The 26713-nt window shown below is 39.1% G+C and overlaps 1 protein-coding gene and 1 pseudogene across 3 annotated transcripts in view; both read left to right on the top strand.

Annotated features, from left to right (window-relative positions):
- Positions 1-25160, top strand: part of DIRAS2 (DIRAS family GTPase 2) — a 39641-nt gene extending 14481 nt beyond the window's left edge. For all 3 annotated transcript variants that reach the window (XM_045833892.1, XM_045833891.1, XM_045833890.1), the window contains 2 exons: positions 6455-6599; positions 21292-25160. In XM_045833892.1, the coding sequence (XP_045689848.1) occupies positions 21328-21927 (600 nt within the window). In that variant the 5' untranslated portion in view covers positions 6455-6599; positions 21292-21327 and the 3' untranslated portion in view covers positions 21928-25160. The remainder of the gene's footprint in view (positions 1-6454; positions 6600-21291) is intronic.
- On the top strand, positions 13973-15460 carry LOC123815571 (annotated as a pseudogene).
- Positions 25161-26713: the final 1553 nt, after the last annotated feature.

Genomic DNA, 26713 nt, shown 5'->3' with positions numbered 1-26713 from the left:
TACATTTAAGGTTATTATTGATAGGTAGTTATTCATTGCCATTTTTGTACCTGTGTTCCTCTCTCTTTCTCTTTTCCTTTCTTTCCTTAAAACAGTTCCTTTAGCATCTCTTGCAGAGCTCATTTCATGGAGGTGTATTCTTTTAGGCTTCTTTTGTCTGGGAAGCTCCTCATTTGGCCTTCTATCTTGATTGAGAGCCTTTCTGGGTAAAGTAGCCTTGGTTGCAGACCTCTGGTTCTCATTACTTGGAATATTTCTTGCCATTCTCTTCTGACTTGGATTGTTTCCATTGAGTAGTCAGCTGTTAACCTTATCGGGGCTCCTTTGTATGTTACTTCCTGTTTCTCACTTGCTGCTTTTAAGATTCTCTCTTTGTCTTGGAATTTTGCCATTTTAATTATAATGTGTCTTGAAGTGGGCCTGTTTGGGTTCCTCGTGATTGGGACTCTCTGTGTTTCCTGTATTTTTGTGACTTTCTCTCATCAAATTAGGGAAGTTTTCCATCATTACTTTTTCAAACAGGTTTTCTATCCCTTGCTCTTCTTGTTCTCCTTTTGGTATCCCTATTAAATGGATATTACTATGTTTCATATTGTCCTGCATTTATTTTAATCTCTGTTCATTGTTTCTGAGCCTCTTTTCCTTTTCTTGCTCTTTCTGTTTTTTTGTTGTTTTTTTTTCTACTTTGTCCTCCAGGTCATTGCTCCCATCTGTTTCATTGATCCTGCTTTTGATCCTTCCTCTGTGTTCTTCAGTTCAGAATTTGTATTCTTCATTTCCTTTTGCCTCTTGTTGGTAGTTTCTATTTCCTTTTTTATGTTGATATAATTTGCAGTGAGTTCACTGTAGTTTCCCTGTAGTTTCTGGTAATTCATTGTGAGCTCATTGAGCTTCCTAATAACCATTTCTTTGAACTCAGTATCTGATAGTTGAGTTGCCTCTGTTTCATTTAACCTTCTTTCTGAGGTTTTTCTCCTTTCCTTTCATTTGGAGATTGTTTCTTTGTCTTCTCATTGTTTGTGCAACTCTTCTTGTTAGCCTCCAATTGATCTGTTCTGGCGATTAGAATATTGCCATGTTCCAATACATGGGCAATGAAGGAAGGACCCTGTCTGCACAAGGCAGCACATGAAGCTGTCACACCTGGCACTGCACACTTTTTTTCTCTTGTGCATCGAGCTTCTGTGACAGTTGCCTTCATCCTTGCGTGTTTACTTCCCTGCAGGGTTAGCATGCTGCATTGGGCATGTAGGGTCAAACGTGGTAATTGCTCTTTGACTGAGACTGTGGCATTGTTTATCACTCACATGATTTTCCTTTTCATTTCCCTTACCCATGTGGAAATAACAAGCATAAGCAGAAATGGCCAAATGCAGTCACATTCTCAGAAGTCTGAAAAGTGTCACTAAGTGCATTTTATTTGGCTCTTTGAAAACCTGTCTGTCATGCTTTCTCCAAATGGAGTGGTTTCAGACAAATATTAGTGAATCTTATTTCTAAGCTGTGGATTTATTTGTTGTTTTTTTTTGTAATGAAACTATTAAAGAATAATTTATTCTACCCCTTTTACCTCAAGAAATGCCTTGTCCGTCTCCATGTATTTCATTTGTGCAGATATTGAGTCTTGCAGTGAGTCCCTGAGACCTTCTCCTGCCCCAATGTGGAATGGTGATTCCTTTACCTGGGTGTAGATGTGGCACTTGCTTCAGCACTTGCACCAACAGTGCCTATGTGGGTGTCTCCATAATGCTGTGAAGCAGGATTCCTAAAAAAGGATTCTACTTCTTTAGAGAAACACAAGTCATGAAGGTTTACTTCTTCCTTATGATCAGGCAGATGTTTCCCACTGAGGAACGTATCTCATTTTTTAGGTTGAGCTGAGAAGACGCATAAAATGAATTTTTAATTAATTTAAGATTCTAAAATTATATAAAAGTAGAGTTTCCTACCTAGGGAATTTAAACTATGTTGAAAACTGTTTCTTAATTTCCTTGTAGGATATTCTTATTTATGTTGTAATATCAGTAATAGTCCTTATTTCTACTTAAATAACCCATTAACCTTTTATTAGTAGTAATTTTAAATATAGGGTCTCACGTACCAACCTTAAATATGGAATTTGTTTCAAGTTAGTAAAGTTTAAATGTTGTAGTAAAGGCATCATGGGAAACCAAGACAAACACTGAGCAGAGACCAGCCATGCGAACTTCAGGCAGCCACGTGCCTGTGACTCAGACTGGCTGGGGGCACGTTGGGCAGGGCAGTACACCAAACTGTTAAGCTTTCCCAAATCTTTCAATGAGTTGAAGTCTTCCAATCTATACTATATCTCTGGTTTTAAATATTTGTTTTTGGAAGCAAGCTTAATTCAGGTATAATACAGAGAACGCTTCTGTTAACTGAGAAGCTTCTTTCATCTCCTTCATCAGAATCTAATATTTCTTCCAAATGACAAGTTCTATGACTCAGGAAATGAAACTCATTTTCCCTAGAACTCAGGCCATATAGATCTAGGATAGCCTCTAAGCTGATTTTTAGTATTTGAAAAGTCTCATTTTGAACTCTTTATTATATAAGACACACATTTTTAAAAAAGAATGTATTTATTTTTAGAGAGGGAATGGGGGGAGAAAGAGAGAGAGAGAGAACATCAATGTGCGGTTGCTGGGGGTCATGGCCTGCAACCTAGGCATGTGCCCTCACTGGGAATCGAACCTGCAATGCCTGGTTCACAGCCCGCGCTCAATCCACTGAGCAATGCCAGCCAGGGCAACACACATTTTTATATTTCAGAACATTTTGGTATGCCCACGCCCTTTCCTCAGTCCTCTCCCTCATGCATCTTTCTGTGTATATGCTGTTTAGAAGTACAAGCAACTACAGAGACAGTTTAACCCAAACAAATTCAGGAAAAGGATTCCTGAAGTCATTCTAGACAGCCTTCCTATTTAGGGGAACAGATCTGTGCATTTTCAGAGAAACCAGTCCAGCTACCCCTCCTAGACAATGTAATGGTTCTTTTATAAATTAGTGGAAAAACAGAGACAAGTAGACATTTATTTGGTGAAACCAATTAACATGGAAGAGAAAAACCACAATAAACAAACAGAACCAGAAATTTCTAAGACAAATAAGAACAGAAACAACAAATCTCAATTAGCATTCTTGTTGCAATTCAGTGTTATATCACCTTTCGTAAGACAAAAAAAGTTTTTGGACAAAATGGAAAAATCAGAGTCCAAAAAAGACTATTGAGAATATAAGGAAAAAAAATTCTAGAGAAGTCAAAAACAGGTATAGTGGGTTCATTATCTAATGCAAGTTCCAGGAAGAGAGAAAAGATACAGGGGTTGGGATGATATACTTTTTAAAGGTAGGAGAAAATTTCTCTAAGCTGCAGAAAGGATGAGGTTTTTAACCCTTTCTCCCTAAACCCCTGCCCCTAAAAAAAACCCCACAGTTAAATAGCAGTTCTAAATATATCCTGCTGAAATGTCATCATTTCCAGAATAAAGAGAATATTCTATCTCTGCCAAAGAGAAAGGAAAAACCTAACTGTCCTACAAAGGAAGGAGAATCACACTGTCTTTGGATTTCACATTAACAACCCTGGATGGTAAAGTTAAAATTAAAAAAAAAATACTTAAAATAGGAAGGGAAAAATTCAAATTTAATGTGATCCAGCATTCTTTCAATCAAGTGAGAGGGTGTGAACTCAGATTTTATTGCCATCTAAAATCAGTAATGTTTACATAAAATTATAAAATGGATCCAAGGAAGCTGTTATATTTTATATTTTTCTTTTTTTAAAACAATAGTCACTATGAAATTCTTTTTTAATAATTATTTGATTGTTGTTCAATTACAGTTGTCTGCATTTTCCCCCAACTACTCCCCCCACACCCCAGCCAAACCCACCTCCCACACTTTCTTCCATCTTTCTCCCTGGTTTTGTCCTTGTGTCCCTCATAGTAGTTCTTGAAAACCCTTCCCCTCATTATCACTTCCCACATCCCCTCTGGTTACTGTCAAAATGTTCTTAATTTCTATGTCTCTGGTTATATTTTGCTTGCTTTTTTTGTTGTTGTTGATTATGTTCCAGTTAAAGATGAGATCATATGGTATTTGTTCCTCCCTCCTGGCTTATTTCACTTAGCATAATGCTCTCCAATTCCATCCATGCTGTCACAAAGGGTAGGAGTTCCTTCTTTCTTTCTGTTGCATACTATCCCATTGTGTAAATGTACCATAGTTTTGTGACCCACTTATGTGCCGATGGGCACTTCAGTTGCTTCCAGCACTTGGCTATTGTAAATTGTGCTGCTATGAACATTGGGGTACATAGGTTCTTTTGAATTGGTTCTTGGGATATAATCCCAGCAATGGAATTGCTGGGTCAAAAGACAGTTCTATTTTTAGTTTTCTGAGGAAATTCCATACTGTTTTTCACAGTGGCTGTACCAGTCTGCATTCCCACCAACAGTGCAATAGGGTTTCTTTTTCTCCACATCCTCTCCAACACTTGTTTGTTGATCTGTTTATGTCTATCTGACTGGTGTGAAGTGGTGTCTCATTGTGGTTTTAATTTGCATCTCTCTGATGGCTAGTGATGCTGAGCATCTTTTCATATGTATCTGGGCCCTCTATATGTCTTCCTTGGAGAACTGTCTGTTCAAGTCTTTTGCCCATTTTTTAATTGGGTTGCTTGTCTTTTTATAGTGGAGTCATGTGAGTTGTTTATATATTTTAGAAATCAAGCCCTTTCTGAGGTATCATTGGCAAATATATTTTCCCATACAGTTGGTTCTTTTTTCATTTTAATGCTGTTGTCTTTGGCAATGCAGAAGCTTTTTAATTTGATGAGGTCTCATTTGTTTATTCTTTCCTTTATGTACCTTCCTCTAGGGTACATATCAATGAAGATGTCACTGCATGGAATGTCTGAGATTTTCCTGCCTATGTTCTCCTCTAGGACTTTTATGGTGTCACGACTTATATTTAAGTCTTTTATCCACCTTGAATTTATTTTTGTGTATGGTGTAAGTTGGTCATCAAGTTTCATTTTTATGTATGTAGCTGTCCAGATCTCCCAACACTATTTGTCGAAGAGGCTATTTTTACTCCATCTTATGCTCCAGTCCCTTTTGTCAAATATTAATTGACCATAGAGACTTGGGTTTATTTCTGGGCTCTCTATTCTGTTCCATTGATCTATGTGCTTGTTTTTATGCCAGTACTAGACTGTTTTGATTATAGTGGCCTTGTAATACAATTTGATGTCAGGTATTGTGATCCCTCCTACTTTGTTCTTCTTTCTCAAAATTGCTGAAGCTATTGGGGGTCATTTATGGTTCCATATAAATTTTTGAACTATTTGTTCTATATCTGTGAAATATGCCATAGGCACTTTAATAGGGATTGCATTGAATCTGTAAATCGCTTTGGGTAGTTAGGCCATTTTGATGATGTTAATTTTTCCAGTTCATGAGCATGGTACATACTTCCATTTGTTTGTGTCTTCCTTAATTTCTTTCTTCAGTGTTGTGTAGTTTTCTGAGTATAGGTCTTTTACCTCCTTGGTTAGGTTTATTCCAAGGTACTTTATTTTTCTTGTTGCTATATCACATGGGATTTTTTTCCTGATTTCCGTTTCTGATATTTCATTGTTGGTGTAGAAAAATGCCTTTGATTTCTGAATATTTGTATCCCACTATTTTGCCAAATTCAGTTATTAATTCGAGTAATTTTTTGGTGCAATCTATAGGATTTTCTATGTACACTGCCTTCTCATCTGCAAGCAATGACAGTTTTGGAAAGGTAATATATTGAAATATAAAGATTGGCAACTGAGAATTACCTAGGCAAAAAACAAAGCTAACAAAGAAATGTAAGACCAAATGTTGCTGACACAGAAAATTATGTTTTGTTTGTTTTGTTTACACAGTGAACTCTGATGAAAGATGGTCTTTTCTTCTCAGTAGGTCCAGTCCTACTATACCCAGAAGTCTATACCCAGAAGTAGATAGTACAAGTAACAGAAATTAGGCAGCAGAGGAAGATAATTGTGCTAATTTTGTAAATAGTATGACCCAAAGTCAGTAAGTCAAGACATTAAGTATCAGGGCAATAACTTCAAAAGTTATATAAATGTCTAATCACTGTGCTGTACACCTAAAACTAATGTTAAATATAACATTTTTGTCAATTGTATTAAAAAATAAAAAGACATTAAGATCTATTATTTAAGCAATGAATGTGTTAATTGAAATTACACTGGTGAACACTAGGAAATGACAACTGAGTTTCCATTCTTTCTAACTGGTTATTTTTGGAAAGAGAGACTGGAACTGTGTAAGGAAGTGGCCTGGTTGTGAATAAAAGAAGATTTTATTATAATCTTCCTTTACTTTTTAAACAAATACATGCATTATGAAATTTTTCATTTGTTTTACAGTTTTTAAGCTGAGACAGTGGGTGTGGTTTGGGGGCCATCACCTGCCCTTCTCAAGTACCACCCTGCCCTGTGCATCCTGGCTCTCCGTGGCTCCTGCTTTCTTCCAGATTTGCTTCATTGCATATCCATCACCATACCTCCACAGGTAATCTTTTTGATTTCTTTAACCCCTACATTACAATGTACCTATTGTCCTTTCCTTTTTCCTTAATCCTCGACTATCTTTACAGAGAAACTCACACTTCTTGTCTTTCTAGTCATCCCATCAATTCCCATCACCCTCAAGCCCAAAGCAAAGTGACTTCAGTTCTCTTCACATCCCCCAACAAACATATCACTTAACTGCAGCTTTGCCAGGCTTCATTTACCTATTCTCCAAAATCAAAGCCTTACATTCCATTTCTATCATATGATATCTAATCATAGGATTTATGCCTGAATCTAAGAATAAATCCTGTTGGATTTCCCAATTTTCTGTTTTTAAAATTATATTTTATTGATTATGCTATTACAGTGGTCCCAATTTTCCCCCTTTGCTCCCCTCCACTCAGCATCCGCCACTCCCTCAGGCAATCCCCACACCATTGTTCACATCCATGGGTCATGCATATATGTTATTTGACTACTCTATTTCCTATGCTGTAATTTACATCCACATGACTATTCTGTAGCTATCAATTTCTGCTTCTTAATCCCTTCATGTTTTTTGCCCATCTCCCATCTGGCAATCATTACAAAGTTCTCCATCTATAATTCTGTTTCTGTTCTTGTTTGCTTATTTTGTTTTTTAGATTCAATTGTTAATAGATATGTATTTATTGCCATTTTATTGTTCAAATTTTGATCTTCTTCAATAAGCCCCTTTAACATTTCATATAATATTGGTTTGATGATGAACTCCTTTAGTCTTTTCTTATGTGAGTAGCTCTTTATCTGCCCTTTGATTATAAATGATAGCTTGGCTGGATATAGTAATCTTGGTTGTAGGTGCTTGTTTTTCATCGCTTTGAGTATTTCTTGTCAATCCCTTCTAGCCTGCAAAGTTTCTTTTGAGAAATCACCTGATAGTCTTATCAGAACTTCCTTGTAGGTAACTGCTTTTCTCTTTCTGCTTTTAAGATTCTCTTTGTCTTTAACCTTTGCCATTTTAATTATGATATTATCTTGGTGTGGGCCTCTTTGTGTTCACTTTGTTTGGGACTCTCTTTGCTTTCTGGACTTGGGTGTCTATTTCCTTCATCAAGTTAGAGAAGTTTTCTGTTGTTATTTTTTCAAATAGGTTTTCAATTTCTTGTTCTCTCTCTCTTCTGTCTGGCACCCCCACAATGTGAATGTTGGTATACTTGAAGTTGTCCCAGAGGCTTCTTACACTGTCCTCATTTTTTGGATTCTTTTTTCTTCTAATTTTTCTGATTGGGTGTTTTTTGCTTTTTTATATTCCAAATTTATGATTTGATTCTGTGCTTCATCCACTCTACTATTTTTTTTATTTTAATTGTTGTCGCAGTGCAATTTTCTATCTTTTACTCCCATCCCAACCCACCCACCCAGCTCTCCCCTCCTCCCTCCCATTTCCACCCGCCCCTAGTTTTTATCCATGTGTCCTTTATACTTGTTCCTGTAAACCCTTCCCCCTTTCCCCTGAAATTCCCCTCTACTATTGATTCCCTGTAAACTGTGAAATTCCCTTCATTTCAATTAATGTATCCTTCATTTCTGACTGGTTCTTTTTTTATGGTTTCTGTGTCCTTTTTATGCTGTTGAAGCTCTCTTGCTCTTCCCCTCCATTCATTGAATATCCTTATAACCAGTGTTTTGAGCTCTGCACCCAATAGATTGCCTGTCTCCATTTGTTTAGATATTTTTTCTGGACTTCTGTTCTTTCATTTGGGCGTTTCTTTGTCTCCTCATTTTGGCAGCCTCTCTGTGTTTGTTTCTATGTCTGAAATAGAGCTGCTATGATTCCCTGGCTTGGTAGTGTGGCCTAATGTAGTAGGTGCCCTGTAGGGTCCAGTGGCACAGCCTCCCCTATCACCCAAGATGGATACTCAAGGTATAACCTTCATGTGGGCTGAGTATGCCCTCCTCTTGTAATTGAGCCTTGATTGCTGTTGGGACAACATTGGGAGGGATTTACCCAGGCCAGTCAGCTGCTAGGACTGGCTGTGACCTCTGATCACCAACCTCCAACCACTCTATTAGATCAGCTGTGCAGGGACCCACTCTACCGAGCAGGACTTACTTCGGCAGGGCTCTGGTGCCCACCGAGTCCACCCCTTGAGTGAGTCACTTATGGAGGTAGTTGAGTAGTGGTGCTCTGATGTGGCCTGAGGAGACAATTCAGTTCCTTCCCATATACCTCTGGTGCCTTTCATGCTGCTTCCCTGGTGCTGGTGCTCAGTGGGAGTGAGCCTTAGTAAGTCTGTGTATGGGCACTTTAGGAGGAACTGCCTGGGAATCCAGCAGTTTCTGTGTTCTGTAGCCTCAATTCCCTCTTGTTTTTATAGACATAATGTTACAGAACAAAAAAGGGGGGCCTGGAACGATATACTATTATTGAAAAAAAAAAAGCCCCCAGGTCCGTTATGTCCACCGCCAGAGGAAAGACGTCTCTCAATGCCAGAGATTCGTGAAAAGGAAAGGAAATGTTTACTTAATGCTATACAAACTTAAAGCAGTGACCTAATGTCTTTATCAAAAATCCCAAAGTCCCTTAAAACACCCACAAACTGACACAGTCCTTCCTTCCTTCCCCCTTTGCCCAGTCCAGAGTACCGTATCTCCTAAAACTGCAGGGGTCCCCACTCTGGCAAAGGCACGTGGTCCTCTCTCCCCAGGCCACGGGAGTCCCCACTCTGCCAGAGCCACATGGTTCTCACCCTCAGGGCCATGGGAGTCTTCATTCTGCTAAAGCTGTGTGGTTCTCTCCCTCTTCAATAGCTGTGATCTTCTCTGCACTTCCACAGCTACATGGTTCTCCTCCTCAGTGGCTGCTGCCTCTGGGTTTAAATCCCTGCGCCAGTGTTCCTCTGAAGCCCCATTTCCAATTCCTCCCACACTCGGCTTCACATGCCAGAACTCATACCCTTCCAGCTTTACTAGACTGCCATCATGAGTCTGGGCAGGTGTGGCCCCATGTCCTGGAGCCAATCTTCTCCAAGCTCCCACGTAGGCGCTGTAGCTGGGGGGGCGGGGGGGGGAGGGGCGGGGGGGCACCTGCCCCCAGTCATATCTTGGTGGGGAAGTTACTTCCATTCCCCTGGCTCAGAGCTTGGCCACAGCTATTTAACATATCTAAGCGACCAGCCAAAGGCTATAGATATGTTAAGTGACCACACCAGAGGTTAGCTGCAAGGCTGTTGCTATGCAAAACAGCTCTCAATGGCCCTGCTCTATTTGTCCCTTCCCCCAACCCACACCTGGGGAGTGGGAGTGAGGACATTCAAAAATCCCCTGGACACCTTGAGTTCTGGACCCCATTTCAAATTCCCATTTGGGGTCCCCCCTCTTGGCTGCACCCTGTAACAATAATTTATTATTTATTAATAATTTATTAATAATTTATTAATTAATTTACCTTCCTGACACTAGAACCCTGGGCTGGGGGTGCCTGTTGTGGGGCTGGGATCCCTCACTCCCAAGATATCCCTCCCAATTTTTATCTACTACATGTGGATGTGGGACCAGCCCATCCATGTCTTTGCCCCTCCTACCAGTCTAGATGTGGTTTCTTCTTTAATTCCATAGTTGTAGGACTTCCATTCAGCTCAATTTCTAGTGGTTCCAAATAATGGTTGTTTTGTAGTTTAGCTGCAATTTTGATATGGTTGTGTGAGGAGGCAACCTGTGTTTACCTATGCAGCCATCTTTGCTTTCTACCAGATTTCTTTATTTTTGATGATTTCTTTAAAATTCGGTGTTTCATATCAATAATTTTAAAAGAATAAAATTATTCAAAATAATCTGGATAACTCATATGTTCATGCTCTGCATTGCATTTTCTTCTTGTATGAATATGTATTCATTCATTCAGTATGTTGATTTTATGGAATGATTATTCCATTGTGTGTTCATTATTTCTAGCTGTGAATATGTGTTTTTTTTTTCATTATCTGGTTATTAGGAACTATGCTGAGGCTGTTACCTTTAACACGTTTCTCACACTGGGGTCTGTGAACCTATTCCTTTATAGCTACAACCAATTTCAGAACCAGCAGATAATGGCTTTGTGTACAGATTACTGCCCTTTCCAATGTCTTCTGTTTTAAAAAAAAATAACATCTTTATGGAAATATAATACCCAATTAAAGTAGTTTCTTATATCCTCACAGGGTTGTCCAGTCATAACCCCAATCAGTTTTAGAATATTTTCATTACTCCAAAGGAAACCTTGTACCCATTGTCAGTCACTTCTCATTTCCCACCAAATGTGCACACAGTCTCATCCCTACATTATAATTCTGCATGTTTCACATAAATATAACAGACAATATGTATGATCTTTTGTTACTGGTGTCTTTTACTTAACATAATGTTTTCAAGGTTCACCCATGCTATAGCATACATCAGTACTTCCTATCTTTTTTATTGTTGAATAATATTTCATTGTATGGATATACCACATTTTACTTATCCTTGTTAGTTGGTAGACACTTTTCCACTTTTGGCTATTATGAATAATGTTGCTATGAGTATTTCTGTACAATATTTTTATGTGGCTGTGTTTTTATTTCTCATGGGAATTTGCTTAGAAGGGAAATTGCTGGATAATGTAGTAATTCTGTTTAACTTTTTGAAGAAGTTATAGGATGTTTTGTGAAGCAGCTGTGCCATTCTACAGTCAGACCAGCAAAGCACAAGGGTTTCAGTTTTTCTACATCCTTACCAACATTTTTTATTTTCTGTTTTTTATAGTCATCTAATGGGTGTAAGGTATTTTTTTGTGGTTTTGATTTATATTTCCCTAATAACTAGTAATGTTGAGCATCTTTTTATGTGCTTATTGGTCATTTGTGTAGCTTCTTTGGAGAAATATGTATTCAAATTCTTTGTCCATTTTTGAAGTTGTTTTTTGTTGTTGTTGAATATAGGAATTCTTTATATATTCTAGAATTAATCCCTTATCAGATATATGATTAGCAAAAATGTTCTCCCATTCTATGAGTTGTCTTTTCATTTTCTTAATAGTTCCCTTTGATACACAGACATTTTTAATTTTGAAAAAGTCAAATTTACCTATCCTTGATCTTGTTGCTTATGTTTTTGGTATCACATTTAAGGAACAACTGCCAGATCGAAGATGATAAAAATGTATGCCTATAGCCCTGGCTGGTGTGGCTTAGTGGATTGAGCACCAGCCTGTGAACCAAGGGGTCACTTGAAGCGACCACCGTCCAGCAGTGACTGCGGAACGCTGCGGATGGCTTGTCAACACATGAAAAAAATATACACAGAGACAACCAGGTCCTGTGGGGAAGTAGGAACGGAATGGCCACACTCTCTAGTGGGGAGAGTGCACCCAGTTCCCCCACCAGAGAGGCTTTTTATTGGTTTCATTTGCATAAGAATTCAGGTAAAGCTCATTACTCATTGCTAGGAAGTAAGGATCAAACAATAAATAGCAAGGAAGTCTGAGGGCCTATTTTGAGTCAGGGTCAAAGGGCTGTAAAAAACTTTAAGGAACAAACTTACTTCTTCCTTGGACCCTCATCATTCAACTGAGAGCATTCTAAACAAAGCAAGTTTCACAGGAGTTTACATATTCTTTCTTAGGCCTGATCACCCAGGGAACCCGCTCTTTCCAGCACAGAGCTTGACCAGCCTATCATTGTTTCAGGCTTAGGTGGAGCAAGGGAACTAAGGCAACCAAGAGATAAGGAGATTTTCTCCCAGATTTATCAAAGCCAAGGGGCGAGGGTCCATCACCCCCTTTTGCTGTAGCCCCCAAAGTCCTTTCTTGGGGGCCTCCCATGTGATCGTGCCTTAGGTCATTTGCCCCTTGGGGACTCTTACCCATCATTGGCTAACCGACCAAGCATTGAGGTTCAGTTATGAATGAAGCAGCAGAAGCAGCGCTCCTTCCAGGGAGGTAAGCTTTTGTCTCCTTGCTGGCTTACAGTCCTCAGCCTTAGCCTTGGTAGGGGTTACAGCTTCTGATACCAGTCAGGGCGGTTCCCAACAGTCACTGGTTTGATTCCTGGTCAGGGCACATGCCTGGGTTGCAGACTAGGTCCCCAGTAGGGGGCATGCAAGAGGCAACCAAACATTGATGTTTCTCTTTCTCTTTCTCCCTCTCTTCCCCTCTGTCTAAAACAATAAATAAATAAATAAATATAATCTTTTAAAAATGCATGCCTATGGTTTCTTCTAAGAGTTTTGTAGTTTTTGGTTTTACCTTCAGATCTTTAATCCATTTTGAATTAGTTTCTCTATATGGTGTGAGGGAGGGGTCCAACTTTATTGTTTTCATGTGGATATCCAGTTGCCCCAGCATCATTTTTTGAAAATGCTATTCTTTTTCCATTGGGTTTTTTGGGCAGCTTTGTCAAAAATTAGTTGGCTATAAATGTGATGGTTCATTTTCTGATTCTGAATCTTTCCATTCATTTATATTCTATCTTGTGCCAGTACAACATTGTCTTGATTATTTCAGCTTTGTAGTAATTTTGAAATCAAGAAGTATGTGTCCTCTAACTTTCTCGTTATTGTTATTTAACATTGTTTTAACTATTCTGGGCTTCTTGAATTTTTATATATTTTAATTTCATCTTGTCAAATTTTGTAAAGTAATCTGTTGGGATTTTTTTAAGGATTGAATTGAATCTGTAGGTGATTTGAGGAATACAAGAAGCCTTCATTTAATGTTGTCAATAGGTTCTTGGAACTGCAACAAAATGACATATAACAAAACAATCTGACCATAAGTTAATTGACGTAAAAAGAGTTAAGTTCCTGTATTTTCTTAATGTTATAATGAAAGGACAATTAATGAAATGACATTATTTGAGGACTGCCTGTATTGCTATTTTAACACTATTAGCTCCTCTGACACATAAACATGAGTATGTTTACATTTTCTTAGGTCTTATTTTTTCAACAGTATTTCATAATTTTCAGAGTGTAAATTTTATTTCTTTGTTAAATTTGTTACTAATTATTTTATATTATAAATGGATTTGGTTTCTACTTTCATTTTCAAATTGCTTAATAGACTTGTATAGAGATACACTTGATTTTTATATGGCTATTATATTCTAAAACCTTCCTGAACTAGGTTATTAGTTTTAATTTTTTTTTTTGCATTCCTTAGGATTTTCTATATACAAGGTCATATCATATGCAAAAAAAAAAAAAAGAGATAGTTTTATTTCTTCCTTGCCCTTTATAAAAATAGATACTTTTTTATTTCATCACCTTGCTTTGCCCCAGGCTAAATCACCAGTAAAATGTTGAATAGAAACTGTAAGGGAATGCACTGAATGTTGTGAAAGTAGCTTCTTGGTCCCTTGCTCTCACAACATGGCCTTCAACTTTGGTGCTCCCTTGGGCACCTCAGGCACCTTGGGCACTGCTGCAGCCACTACAACTCTCTGTGGTGGGTTCAGAGGATTTGAGACAACATCTATAACAGCAGATTCTGCATTCATCTTTTTTGCTGCAGCTAACGTAGGCACTACTGAACTACTCAGAACAAAAGTTTTGGATTCGGTACTGGTTTTGGCACAACAGCTGGAACTAGTACTGGTTTAGGTACTGGTTTGGGAACTGTATGGGGATTTGGAGGATTTAATACATAGCAGGAGGAACAAACTGTATTAGGTGGTCTCTTTGGTCAGCCTACACTGCTTCTGCCCAGTCTAACTCACTGATACATACTGAAGTGCTCTTTCTGCTCCAATGCTATTAGGAAATGAGAGAGATGGTTTTTTGGCACAGTGGAATCAAGTGCAGGCCATTTGGGGAACTGAAAAAGGCTATTTCAATAATAACATTTCACTGGTGGAATTCACATAAGAAAGTCCCTTTTGCTGATTTAAAGCAGTAGGTTATAGTTGTATGCCTATTAATAAAGATGAAGATGTGCTAATGGTTTTAGTTTTCAACAGAAAAGAAACAGATATTTGAAGCCACCAATGGTAATTGGTAGATTCATTGCCTAAAGTGTTGAGAGGAAAGCAGACCCTTACAGTAATGTAGAGGGTAGGAAACATTGCCAGATGGTCAGACAGAAGTTGTCAGTTATGTTGTTGAGTGTTCTCCAAGTGCTACTTCAAGAAGAGCTCCAGCTACAACACTAAATTCTTCTTTGAACAAACCAGTATAAAAACACAATTACAGCAACTTGGTGTAACACTTTCTATGACTAGAACAGAATTTTCTCCTGCATAGATTAAACAGCTTTTACAGAATCCTCCTGCTGGTATTGATCTTGTTATCTGGGAACAAACTAAATTGGATCACCCTTGTTCTGAAAAGTTACTCCTGTACCTTTGGTGGGTTTCAAAGACCTTCCTAGAAGACTGACGGTTCAAGATCAGATGACTAGGCAGCATAAGACCAGACTAGATATATCTGAAGATATTACAGAAGAATCAAACTACAGCAATGGCCAAAATTGCACAGTACAAGAGGAAACTCATGGGCCTTTTCCACAGAACCTTACAGGTCCTAATTAAACAGGAGATTCAGAGGAAGAGTGGGTATGCCAGCCAAGCTGATGAAGAGCAATTTCAAGTTCAGCTAGACACAATTCATTGTGAACTAAAGCACCTACTCAGTTTTAGGGCTGGCTAAATGAACTGATGTTTGAAATCAGGATGCAGAATTGTTTTGAAGTAGTCAAACCTAAAGAAAGATCTGCTACAAAAAGTTGGACAGCTTTTGAAACAAGAACAGGAAGGCCTTAGCCACTTGATTAGCATCATAAAAGATGATCTAGAAGATATAAAAGTTGGTAGAATATGGTTGAATGAAGCCATCCACATTGGAGGTGGTGTCTTTAGTTGACAGATCAAAAATTGTGTTAAAGGTTTGTGAACTGTGTCTTGCTACATCAGGCCTATATCTTCCTTGTGAAATCAGGCCTTCTCTAAGAATGAAACTGACACATGGAGAAAAAAAGGGAAAAGAAAAAAATCCTCTCCTGGCTTGGTTTTTGAGAAGGTTACTAACAAAATATTGTTCTTCAACAAAATAAACTAATTGAACATAATAGAAACAGCACAGATACATGGAACAGACTGACAACTGTTGGAGGGGAGTTGAGGTGGGGACTGCATGAAAGAAGCAGAAGGGAGTAACCAAAACACACATATGCATGACCCATGGACACAGATAGTGGTGTAGGGATTGCCTGAGGGGTGGGGGACTGGATGGAGGTGGGCAATGGGAGAAAAAGTGGGGGGTAGCTGTAATAACATAAACAATAAAATACAATTAAAAATGTTCTTTAGATTTTTTTGGCTTTAAAAAGGGACATTTACTGATGAAATAAAGGAAGAGTCTAAGGCTTTATGCACAGATGGATCCTGGTGCTCAGATGATGTATGAAGAATGTATGGGGTTTTTTTTTTCTGTGTTTTGTTCTGCCATCATATCGGTCCAATTCCCAGGGAGGTTCTCTGTTCTTGGTGGCAAGATGACCACCTGCAGCTGCAGGCTGTCACCCTTACTAGTTAAACAATCTTAGTGTGGAAAAAAACTGCTTCAACTTCTCACAACCTCTCCATGTTCCAACGAATATTGCTGATGGAGATATTAGCCCAATTTGGATTACCATTTTCCTTCTCGACCTAATTACTATGACCTGGGGTAGGCACTAGTGAACTTATGAACTAGAATAAAAACAAGTGGCTCCAAAAAGAATGATTAAAGTGTTATTGATAGAATATAGGAGAATAAATTGAGTGATAAAAGTTACAGATGACAACAAATTTGAAACAAGTCAGTTCACAGTTCTTCAAAGACAGCCTTTAAAAGATTTATATTTAAAAACTGTTATCTACCTTGATAAGTACATAATTACCAGAAATATGTACTATTGTATATTTTTACAACATTTTTCTTAAAAAACATCAGTGTTTAATGGTTATTCTCCATTGAGCCTATACTCTGCTTTCCATAGCAAGCAAATATGCAACATCTATTTCACACATTTATGTATGACTACTTGGCTGTTTGAAATTTGTACTTCAGAATATAAATATATATCAGTTTTTACACTTGTGAATTAATCTGTGGGAGAATAAAGAAAATGCAAGAATGTTTAATGATTAATGTGGTTTCCTTTTCATTCTATAAAGATTTAAAAATATATTACTCTATTATTTTACTCATTTGGAATTTACAGAACACGCCTAAGGAAATAGGCTATAGCAAAATTATATTTTTCATTTTTGCAACTCTTTGTTTTTATTTTATTTTATTTTTTATCTTTTCAAAATTCATAGATTGTTATATTTAAATTATGCCTCAGTAAAAAAAAATAAAATATTAACTAAAAATGGATGACAGAATTAAGAACATATACTTTTAAATGGGCCAAATTTACTTATTATGTCACTATTATATCTGTACAATGACATGATAGTCAAATTTTTGTTTTTTAAACCCTTTTATCTCTAAAGAATATGAAAACAAATTATTGCTTATAATTCCTTTTATATAATTCTTAGTGGTACTTCATTTGGCTCTGGGAGAATGACCATTCATGTTTACACAAGTATTAAATCATAATTTCAACTCAAAAAGAAAAAAAGAAACTGTAAGTGTTGACACCTTTTTTTCTAATCTTAGGGAAAGAATATTCAGTCTTTTATCATTAAGTATTATTTTAGCTCTGGGTTTTAAATTATATGCCCTTTATTTAGTTGAGGAAGTTCCCTTTTATTCCTGGTTTAAGGCTTATTTTTTTCATGATCGGGTGCTAAGTTTTGTTATTTTTTACATCAAAATTATCATAGTTTTTGTCTTTTAGTTTATTGATAAGTTATGTTGTACTCACATTTGGATGTTATCCAAAAATGAATACAATCCAAAAATATAATTTTGTTAAACCCATTTTGCATTCCTGGTATATAGCCCACTTGCTTATGATGTAAAATTGTTTTTATACTTTGATGAATTCAATTAGCTATTATTTTGCTGAGAATTTTCATATCTGTATTTATAACAAATACTGGCCTGTAGTTTTCTTGTGATATCTTTTCCTGGTGTTGGTATCAGGATAATACTACATTCAGAAAGAGTGAGAAATGTTCTCTCCTATTCATTTTTTTTGGAAGACTTTGTGAAGAATTTTTTTTAATCTTCATTTCAGCACATTTTTTTCATTCCTTTTAAAGAGAGAGGAAGGGGAAGAGGAAGGGAAAGAGAAATATCAATGAGTGAGAGAAGCATCAATTGGTTGTGTCCCATATGTGTCTGGACCAGGGGTCACATGCACCTGCACACTGATTGGGCATTGAACCTGCAACCTAGGTATGTGCCCTGACTAGGAATTGAACCTACAACCTTTTGGTTACGGGATGCTGTTTCAACCAGCTGAGCCACACTGGCCAGGGATGAAAAAATGGTATTAATTCCTCTTTAAATGTTTGCTGGAATTTACCAGTGAAGCCATCTGGCCCTGGGATTTTCTTTGTGGATAGTTTTTTGATTACTAATTTGATATCTTTACCTGTTATAGGTCTAGTCATATTTTTAATTTCTTCTTGAGTCAGCTTTGGTAGTTTATATCTGTTTCATCTTAATTATGTAACTTGTTGGCATACAGTTTATTTTAGGAGTCTCTTATAATCTTTTATATTTCTGTAAGGTCAGTAGTAATGTCTTTGCTTTCATTCCTGATTTTAGTAATTTGAGTCTTTTAACCTTTTTTTTTCTTTTTGGTTAGTTGAACAAAAAGTTTCTTTTTGTTAATATTTTCAAAGAAACACTTTTTGGGTTTATTGATTCATCCTTATTACATTTATATTCATAATTTTATTAATTTTTCCATAATTGTTCTTTCTTTGGATTTAGTTTGCTCTTTTTCTCTATTAAGGTGGGGAAATTACATTACTGATTTGAGACCTTTCTTCTCATTTAATGTAGTTGTTTATAGCTATATTTTTCCTTTAAGTACTGCTTTGGTTGCACACCCTCAATGTCTTTTTGGCATTGTTATGCTCTCTTGGCATTTTTGTCATCTTTTCTTCAGTTTCTCCCCACTCTCCTGAATGCTTCTTTGTGATCCCCTTTTCTGCCTGGTCCTTACTGGTCCTTCCTCACAGCAGCTCTGTGAGGAAATTAGTGTTATTATCACCATTCTGTAGCTTCTGTTGGGTAAGCACCAAGTTTGCATATTATGTGGAGGTTTTTGTCATGTTTTGTTTTGACAAATGCTTATAAAATGAATGAATGAATCTGAGGTGGAAGAATATGAAGATCAGTATGGAGCTATTACCCTAGACCTCACTCATAAATTCAGTGAACTTTTACAAACCTTTCACCTGCCTGTCTCCTGTTCCCATGCCAATTCCTGAGGGAAGTTGTTCCTGATACCCCAGGTTGGATAGACTCCTTTAAACCTCTCTTTTGCCACATTCCTGTGATGTAATTTATTAAATCTTTGTGAAGTTATCTTTTTGATGTCTGTCAGCTCCACTTGATCCTAAATTCTACAAGAACAGAGGCCCTGCCTTAGATCTGTCCTCTGCACAGCTCTTTGCTGGCCCAGAGCCTAGAGCCCCATTTTTAGAGGAAGTTCAATAGAGATTTCTTGGAGAAATGAATTATAGCAGCCACAAATTAGGTTCTTTTTTATGTTTTATCTTTGTTTTCTATATCTGGTTACCAGTCTAATAATGGAGACACGTTAGGTTGACTGAGAAATACTCATCAAGATGCAGAATGAACGTGAGCTTCAGACCAAGAGATTTTCAGATACAGAGCTTGCTAAAACATGCTCCCTTCCAGCTAAATGCTTTACCTCCAGTCTGGAGCTAAAGCACCATAATACAAGCAAGGCTGAGTGAGGACCCTGCCTTCAAAGCATAAAGAAAACCTCATTCTGATGATGCAAAGAGAAGTTTTATGCCAGATTTTATAGACCATTGCATTTGTTAAAACATAGAACAATTTATCACAATTCTATGCTCTTGAATTTATCATAAGGATCTCATGAGCATTTAATGGACTAATTAAACTCCCCAGCAGGCTTTCTCACAGTCTTTCACTGTTAATGAACTTCCTGACATCTGTCTATTTTCTCTTTTAGCATTGATGTTTCTTCAGTTTCTTGGTTGGTTTGGGATTCCAAAGTGCATATGAGAACAGCTAAGTGTTTGAGTGGATTTGTAGCCATGTGTATGTGGTGAAATCAGGAGATGGATGCACAGTCCCTGGTCTGTGATCCCTCACTGTCCACAGTCATTCCCCTCCATGGATAATTACGTTTAATATTTTTCTGGCCTCAGAAAATGACTTTCATTATTAGTCCTCAGTTACTCTAACATTTGAAAAGTGAAAGCCAGCACAGTGGTTGTCTGGAGAAAATGGGTTTCATACTTTCTGTTATCATATAATCCATACACTTCAGCTAAAACAAAATTTGGATGTTGCTTAATTTTGCTCTGTTGTGTGTTATATTACCTCTCTTACCAAAGAAGGGGCAGGATGAAAGATAATCTGTATGTGAGGAAAGTACATTTATTTATGGATTTGGGGCGATGTTTGTGTTAAATACAAACCCCATTGTACTCCATTTTAATTACTGCTGATAGTAATTCTATTTTCTTTATACTGCGTGACTCCTTATGTTTCATAAATATGAAACACTTGTAACTGTTTTAAACTGGATGAATAAAAGGACTCTCCAAGCTTTTTTGTTGGCTGTCAATTCTTGTTTGAGTTGAGATAGCTCACCCTGTGACCTGAGTGGTGCCCCTCAACACTGCTACTTGCTCTCTGCCTAGGCAGTCTGCAGGGTGAGCGAGGTGGCTGTGATACTTCAGTTTGCATCACAGCCTCACCTCTCACTGTCTCTGCCGAGATGGGGACATTGCACTCCCTGATTCCTTGTGTGTTTCCAGTTTCTTCATTGTGCAAAAGGGACAATGACACCAATTCTGCAAGGTGGTGAGGATTTCATGAGTTAACTTAGACTGTGAATAAATATTAATAGTCTTCTCCACCCAATTGCTTCCCTGCCCCCTGCTCATAAAAAAGTAAATTACATATTATGAGTAGTGCATTGGGTGTTTAAAAAACTTCAGGAAAAACAATGGAGACATGCTGTGATTGTGTATGTGTGCCTGAGTGTGTGTGTGGGGGGAGTTAATTGCCATGTCTCCCTCAGCATTCCTTGATTCTGCCTCCCTTGGGAATACTTGGCATTTTTCCTCTAGGTAGGTGGTACATATGTGAGCAAAGATGAGTAGATTGCCCCTTTAGAAATTGATGACTGGATTTAGAACTTAAGAATTTTTTAAAAGGTTTTATTTATATTTATTTTTAGAGAGTGGAAGGGAGGGAGAAAGAGAGGGAGAGAAACATCAACATCAATGTATGGCTGACTCTAGCACACCCCATACTGGGGACATGGCCTGCAACCCAGGCATGTGCCTGGACTGGGAATCAAACCAGCGATGTTTTGGTTTGCAGGCCTGCACTCAATCCACTGAGTCACACCAGCCAGGGCCAAATTTAAGAAATTTTTAAGTGACATTTGAATGTTGGGAGAGTGAAAGCAAACTATGTAACTTTGATTTTTTTTTTAAGATATCATTAGAGGGTAAAGTGATCTCTTTCAATATATTTTTTTATTAATTCTCTCAAACATCTTATTCCTTTGCTAGGTGCTTTTTGGTTGATAGTTGGAGCCCTCAAGCAATATGCCAGAGCAGAGCAATGATTACCGGGTGGCTGTGTTCGGAGCAGGTGGTGTTGGCAAGAGCTCCCTAGTCTTGAGGTTTGTGAAAGGCACATTCCGGGAGAGCTACATCCCCACTGTGGAAGACACCTACCGGCAGGTCATCAGCTGTGACAAGAGCATCTGCACACTGCAGATCACAGACACTACAGGCAGCCACCAGTTTCCCGCCATGCAAAGGCTGTCCATTTCCAAAGGGCATGCCTTCATCCTGGTGTACTCCATCACCAGCCGGCAGTCCTTGGAAGAGCTCAAACCCATTTATGAACAAATCTGTGAGATCAAAGGGGATGTGGAGAGTATCCCCATTATGCTAGTGGGGAACAAGTGTGATGAGAGCCCAAACCGCGAGGTGGAGTGCAGTGAGGCAGAGGCCCTGGCCCGCAAGTGGAAGTGTGCTTTCATGGAGACCTCAGCCAAGCTCAACCACAATGTGAAGGAGCTCTTTCAGGAGCTGCTCAACCTGGAGAAGCGCAGGACCGTGAGCCTACAGATTGATGGGAAAAAGAGCAAGCAGCAGAAAAGGAAAGAAAAGCTTAAAGGCAAATGTGTGCTCATGTGAATGTCCTTCTCATGTCCCCTGTCACCTTGCCTTCCCCCTTCCCCATGAAACCCACCATCGTCAGGGTAGCATGTAAGATGCCCATATGTTATATATTGCATTTTGACTGAGACATGCCCTATTGTCCTTAAGAAGGCATTTCACACCACCAACAATAAGCCCCACTCCCCACCCCTGTTCAGAACCAGGGAATCTGCCAGATAGTCAAAATGGAAATGAACATGCTCTGCCTCGCAGGGAGCTGAGAGGTACCAGCATTCTCTGAAGGCATCATGTGCCATTAGGAGGTACCATGAGCTGAAGGGAGCCACTGTCACCTGCATGTGTGCCTGAGCATGTTCACCTGGAGCCTCAGGTGCTACCACAGACCAGGCCTTTCCCACTGCTCAAAAGCCAGTGCCTCCTTGAGGGAGGGGAGAGGCTGGAGGAAGTGAAAAGACCAGGCCAAAGTGGCTGTATTTCCTGTTTTTTTTTTTAGCTGGATTAAAATAGAATAACAGCCTCCCACAGAGGATGCTCACTGCAATTCCCAGCTGACCTGTGCGCCTTGCTTCCCAGAGGGAGTATACTCACCTCACTAGACCTAGTTAGCAGCTATTGGTTTAACCTTTTAGAGAGTTTCTTTTCATACACAATGAATGATGAGTTCACTACAAGTGTGCTGCTCTGTCAAGGATTCTTCGGTGTGTGAGTAAGGATATTGTGACTTTATGAACACCCTGCATTACTCCTATGTTAGACTTAAGGGTTTTACGTGTGAAGTTTCCTTCCTTTAATCCGTGAAGGATATAACTTCTTCCAGCCTTCAGATTTTAAATAAAAGCAATTAAGGTAGATATTTCTCTTTTTCTGAAAGATGGATTTCTTCTTTTAAATAACTCAGTGTGTATCTAGCTGGGCAACAGCTGACACTAAAAGACCATCTGAAGGCCAGAAGCACATTTGTCTTCTAAGTGACACAGACATGAGTATGCCATACTTTGCACCTTAATGAAATAGTTTCAAACAAGTTCTTCACTGTGTTTCAGTGACTTAACTATAACAGCATATTTCTGGAAAATGTCTTCAAGTAGTAGGAGGTTATCTTGCATTTTCCATATAAATGTCTCCTAAGAGCTGTTCAATGCAGTGTTCACTTGGGAAACAATTATCTTTTTCTCCTAATGATCTTGTGTGCATTCTAATCCTTCAAACTGAATTACAGCCACTGCTGGTTCCTGCCTGCTGGTGTGCAGACAGGATGGTTGGAGACAGGGAGGACAGAGCCCACCGCTTTCAATTGTCCTGCTATCCTTGAGTCTGGTTTGGCTCTGCTTCCTGAAAACTCCCACTGGCAGAGCCTGTTGAGTTCTCCTGTCTGTTCCAGTGAGCATAACCCATGCTGTCCACAACTACAGAACCTTTCTTGCAGCAGTCATTCCTGTGGCCTGCAGGGAGTTCTCTGGCTGTGGATAGCAGCACCAGCCTGGGGAGAGTTCTCAAATGTGGAATGATTGCATGCACATCCTGTGGGTTTCCTCACATGGCACCTGACCTTCCTGAGCAGGGCTGAGGCAGCACAACTTGGCAGCTCCTGTTCTCAACAAATCCTAAATTTACCCCCTCTGGTTAAATTGTCCTTTCCTCTGTCTCATCCTCCCTACTCCTCTAATAACTCCCCCTTGGGATAGGTTTAGTGTGTGGGATTTGCTTTGAGAACCATTTGCTCTGTGGTCTTGCCATCACTGTGGCCTCTGAGAACAAATCCTGAGCAGGGAGGATGTGGAAGGAGCCTGGGCATCAGCAGGGATACCCAGAACCCCTCTCCAGGCCCCATCCAAGTCCTAATGGGTATGCTTCCCACGGGTTTGTCCTTTTCCAAGTGGCTGACTCACAGCCCTCACAGTGAGATTGAGTTGGTGGGTTTTCTAGGACATTTGTGTTTGAACTTGTCTCTACATTTTTTCTATTTCTATAATCAGAGAAAATGTCATCAATTTTTATTTTGGTTATGGGTTAAGTGGAAAAAGAAACAAGGCTTAATGGCCAGAGTGGAATTTAGAAATCTTGCAGGGGCACTTTACTAACAGTAAAATGGGCGGCCTCCCACAGGCTGCCATGTCCATGAGGCTTCCAGTGTGTGATCTCCCTGCCAACCATCCGGTTCCCACCGATACAGGTCAGAATTGCTTTTCGCCCTCTCAAGCTGGTGTCTACATTTTTAAGTGCTTAGAGCTTCATCAATACAAGAAACTTGTCATTAGTGAAAATTTGATCTCATTCAGGACACATTTTGTTCCTCTGCATTTTGCTTATGAGTTTACAGGAAGGCTATTGATGCTCCAATCACAAGTCTTTGCTCTGAGATCATTTTCTATGAATGGAACTGATAGTATTGTGATTATGGCAAATAGTCTTTCAGGAGTTCCCCAACTGGTTCAGGAGTTAGTGCCATTGAATTAGATGTTGTTAGCATTTATGTGGCCCCATCCCAAATATGTAGTTGTAGTTCTTGAGGATGCACCCTACATTGCATATGGGCACAGAAGTTTTGACCTAGCAGAGTAAGTAAAAAACTCAAAATATTGCTTTGAAGATGATGCTCTGGAAATAAGCATGGGGCTCCAAGGCATTCCCTTCTGTCCCTGCCACTCCTTCCTTCGTCCAGTGACAAGCCATGGGCATGCCCTGGGCATGCCTGCAATACAGCAAGATTAATATAAGAGCAATATCAAATTGTTCATCAGATCAAAATTTTATCTATAACAACATATATATAGTTTATCTTCCTGCATTTTTGAAGTATAAAGTAGTACATTGTATGTATCCATGTTAGTATGTTTATTTTACTGTTTGTAATATTTCAGAAATGCTCATTCTTTGTGGAATAAAAATATATTACATATTTAAAAAGTTGCTCTGTGAAAGTTTTTTTTCAAAATGTGTAATGTGTTGCTCCTACATCAGCTTTCTGGAAGTATCCATAATTCATGGGAGACATGTCAGCCCTCAAAGCTCCATCCTGGAATTCAGAATCCCACAAAGACAACTGTGGACAGAGTATTTATAGAGCATGACTTTTATATGTATGGGATGTCAATGTGTATATTTATATTTAAGGTGTATTTATTGTTACACTTCCATTATCTGTTATGTTTTCCTTATTCTACAGTGATAAAAATTGCCCTTGCATTCAAGTTTCTAGTGGCCAGTGATGTTCTGAGAATAATGAAATATTAAAATAAAGCTTTAGTTCTGACACTCTGGCTGGAAGATGGTGATGTTTCTTATTCTTCAGGGTGCAGCCTGGCTGTGATGGTCATGACCTTGTTCTGCAGCTGCTCTTCTATGATTTTGGACCAGAGAGGAGACTTTCAGGCTCTGTGCAAGCCTGGGATTGCCCTCAGCAGCTGCCCTTCAGTGTTCCCAAGAAGTTTTCCCAGCCGGTCCCTGTCTCTCCCTCTCCCCAACTCTTCACAAGGGCCAGGCTATTCAGAGGAATGGCTGCAGAGGCCCTGGCACTGTTTTGGGCAATATCTGCTTGACATCCTCATCCCTTCTCCTCAATGCTAACATAACATAAAACTGACTTTTGGTAACACTGGAAAATAGATAGAAAACTAGAAGCAAAGCAAAATCCTTCCTGGGCCACTGAAGAGCTAGGTGACAGTGGGCGGGTTCCTAACCTCGCTGTGCTTCTGCAAAACAAGAACTGTACATATGCAGCTTGGTCAGCCCTGAGGATTAATCAATGATAAACAGAAAGCACTTGCAGTTGCTTGTTGCATATTAAGCTTTCAAAGAAAACAAGAAACCTTTGACTAAGTGGGACTCTGGATAGTCAGACAGTGTGAAAGTTAATCTGTGCAGGCACAACAGTAAAGCAGAAACTTAGGTACATGGGTTCTTTCAGTTTCTTGAACAGCTTTCCAGATCTGTTCTTAGCATATCCCCACCCCAGGTTGTTACATTATTCAGGGTTCTCCATTAGGCTCCATTAAAGGGCATCCTGTCCAGTACTTACCAAGCTTTCATGTGCAAATAAAGCACTTGAGGATGTGATTCAGCACAATCCACAGGGCTGGTGATGCCTGGAAATCTGCATTTCTAGTGGGCTCCCAAGTGATGCTGATACTATGGTCCAAGGACCACACTTTGAGTAGCAAGGCTGTGATCTACTTGCATTCCACTTTTGTGGCCCATTGGAGCCACCTCATGGAATTTTGAAACCTGATATCCAGGCCCCAGTCCAGAAATCATGACTTAAGCAGGTCTACAGTGTGGCCTTGGCTTCAGGGTGTTTAAAACTTCACAGGCAACTGAAATTGTGGAATAAAATTTGAGAACAATTGCTGCTAACCAAATTTCATTGGGGATGCCTGCCAACTCCCTAAATGGAGTTCTCCTTCAATGAATGTTTTCCAAGCAGCAAATTGGTGAAATTGATGTGAGGGTCCTGGGCCCCTCTATGTACAGCATCTTCCAACATTGGCGTGCAGATAAAAGTGTAATATAGCTCCTTCCACCACCGCACCTAAAGGGGTGACTTCACTGGTCTTTAGCCTGGGCCTTAAATTGTCTGGAGTGCTCTGTTCTGATCTGGCCCAATCTCAGCACAACACATGTGCTGTTAAGGGCTCTGCAGACTTGCTCTTGCCTTTGACACCATACATGAATGCAGGTCAGGAGTCAGAGCTTCTCACCTGCATGCTGGCTGTGACCTGAGGCAGCTGCTCTGTTCTGCCAGTGTCCTGCTCCACACTGGGGCAGGGTCTCATCTGCCTTCCTTGTTTCACAGTTCTCCATT

Source organism: Phyllostomus hastatus, unplaced genomic scaffold, assembly GCF_019186645.2.
Source record: "Phyllostomus hastatus isolate PE091 unplaced genomic scaffold, TTU_PhHast_1.1 phas_contig_195, whole genome shotgun sequence".
Taxonomy (NCBI): domain Eukaryota; kingdom Metazoa; phylum Chordata; class Mammalia; order Chiroptera; family Phyllostomidae; genus Phyllostomus; species Phyllostomus hastatus.
The sequence above is the reverse complement of the archived record's forward strand: the minus strand, read 5'-3'. Positions and strand labels throughout refer to the sequence as shown.